This window comes from Penaeus monodon, chromosome 15, assembly GCF_015228065.2.
Source record: "Penaeus monodon isolate SGIC_2016 chromosome 15, NSTDA_Pmon_1, whole genome shotgun sequence".
NCBI classification, from domain to species: Eukaryota; Metazoa; Arthropoda; class Malacostraca; order Decapoda; family Penaeidae; genus Penaeus; species Penaeus monodon.
In genome coordinates, this window is record NC_051400.1 from 25,221,689 (window position 1) to 25,223,159 (window position 1,471).

The 1,471-nt window shown below is 32.8% G+C and overlaps 1 protein-coding gene across 1 annotated transcript in view; it reads right to left on the reverse strand.

Annotated features, from left to right (window-relative positions):
- LOC119581844 (organic cation transporter protein-like) overlaps positions 1-1,471 on the reverse strand; it is a 24,470-nt gene that overhangs the window by 14,606 nt on the left and 8,393 nt on the right. The window contains 1 exon segment of the mRNA XM_037929983.1: positions 1,303-1,457. Within this exon segment, the coding sequence (XP_037785911.1) occupies positions 1,303-1,457 (155 nt within the window).

A 1,471-nucleotide genomic window follows, 5' to 3' on the forward strand; every position in this document is an offset into this window, starting at 1 on the left:
ATTAAACTTTAATCACTATTGTTTTTTCCCCTTTTACCTAAACTCACTTATTTCCCTTTTTCATCTAAAACATGTATTTTCCTATTTTACTTATGACTCTTTTTTCTCTCAGCTAATTTGATTTTTTTTCTCTCACTTAAAATATTTTTTTCCCTGGCACCGACTTTTCCTCTCCCACCTAAAATGATTTTTTTCCCATTTTCACCTAAATTTACTTTACTCTGCCCTATTTTTTCCTCTCCTAAAATGACTTTTTTCTCTCTCCCAAAACGACTCTTTCCTTCTTGCACTTAAAATGATTTTTTTTCTTCTTACCTAAAATAACTTTTCCCCTCTCTCTTACCTAAAATTACCTTTCTCTCTCTCACCTAAAATTACCATTTTTTCTCTCACCAAAAATTACTTTTCCCTCACCTAAAAGGCTTTTTCCTTTTCACCTAAAATGACTTTGTTCCTCTCTCACCTAAAATCATTTTTCTCCTCTAATCTAAAATTACTTTATTCTCTCTCACCTAAAATTACTTTTCCCCTCTCACCTATAGTGATTTTTTCCCCGTCTTTCCTCCAAAATGATTATTTTCCTCTCTACCCTAAAATGGCTTTCCCCCTCTCACCTAAACTGACTTTCTTTCTACTCTCACCTAAATTTTCCTTTTCCTCACTCATCTAAACTGATTCTTTTCTTCTCTCAGTCAAAATATTTTTTCCTCTCACCTAAATCTAATTTTTTTTCTCACTTGTAATAATTTTTTCCTGTCTCATCTATAATGATTTTTTCCTCTTTCACATTAACTGACTTCTTTCCTCACCTAAAATCAGTTTTTATCTTCTACTTATTATTTTTTTTTTGCCTTGCTCACCTCCACTTTTTCCCTCTATCACCTAAAACGAACTTTTACTTCACCTAAAGTGACTTTTACCTTTCTCGCCTAAAATAACTTTTCTCCCTCTCTCTAGTTTCATGATTTCTTTCACCAACATTTCCTTCCCTTACACATAAATAATTTAATTCTTAAGGCACCTATTCTTCACCTAAAATATTTCGTTCCTTTTTCTTTTTTATATTTCACTCCTTCCCTTAAAATGTTTTCTTTCCCCTTTCACCTAAGTTACACTGGTTTTCTTCCCTTTTACCCTCCTTATGAATAAACATATAGATAAATAAATAAAGAAATGAATATAGTGAAAAAGAAAATTATAAATCCAAAATAAAAAAGGAAAACAAAACATACAAAAATAAGATAATAAAAATGATGAAAAATAACAAAATAAAATAGGAAAAATACAACGAATCTTTCTCACCTAAAATATACCCCGCCTGTAGTCCCGCGGGGTGTAAAAAGCCCATGATGAAGCGCGCTGCTAATATGGACGAAAAGTTCGGGAGACGGCTTGAGAATAACGCCATTATAGTGAAGAGAATTGTCCCGTAGGTGAACACTGTCCTCCTTCCGTACCTAAGAGAGGGGGC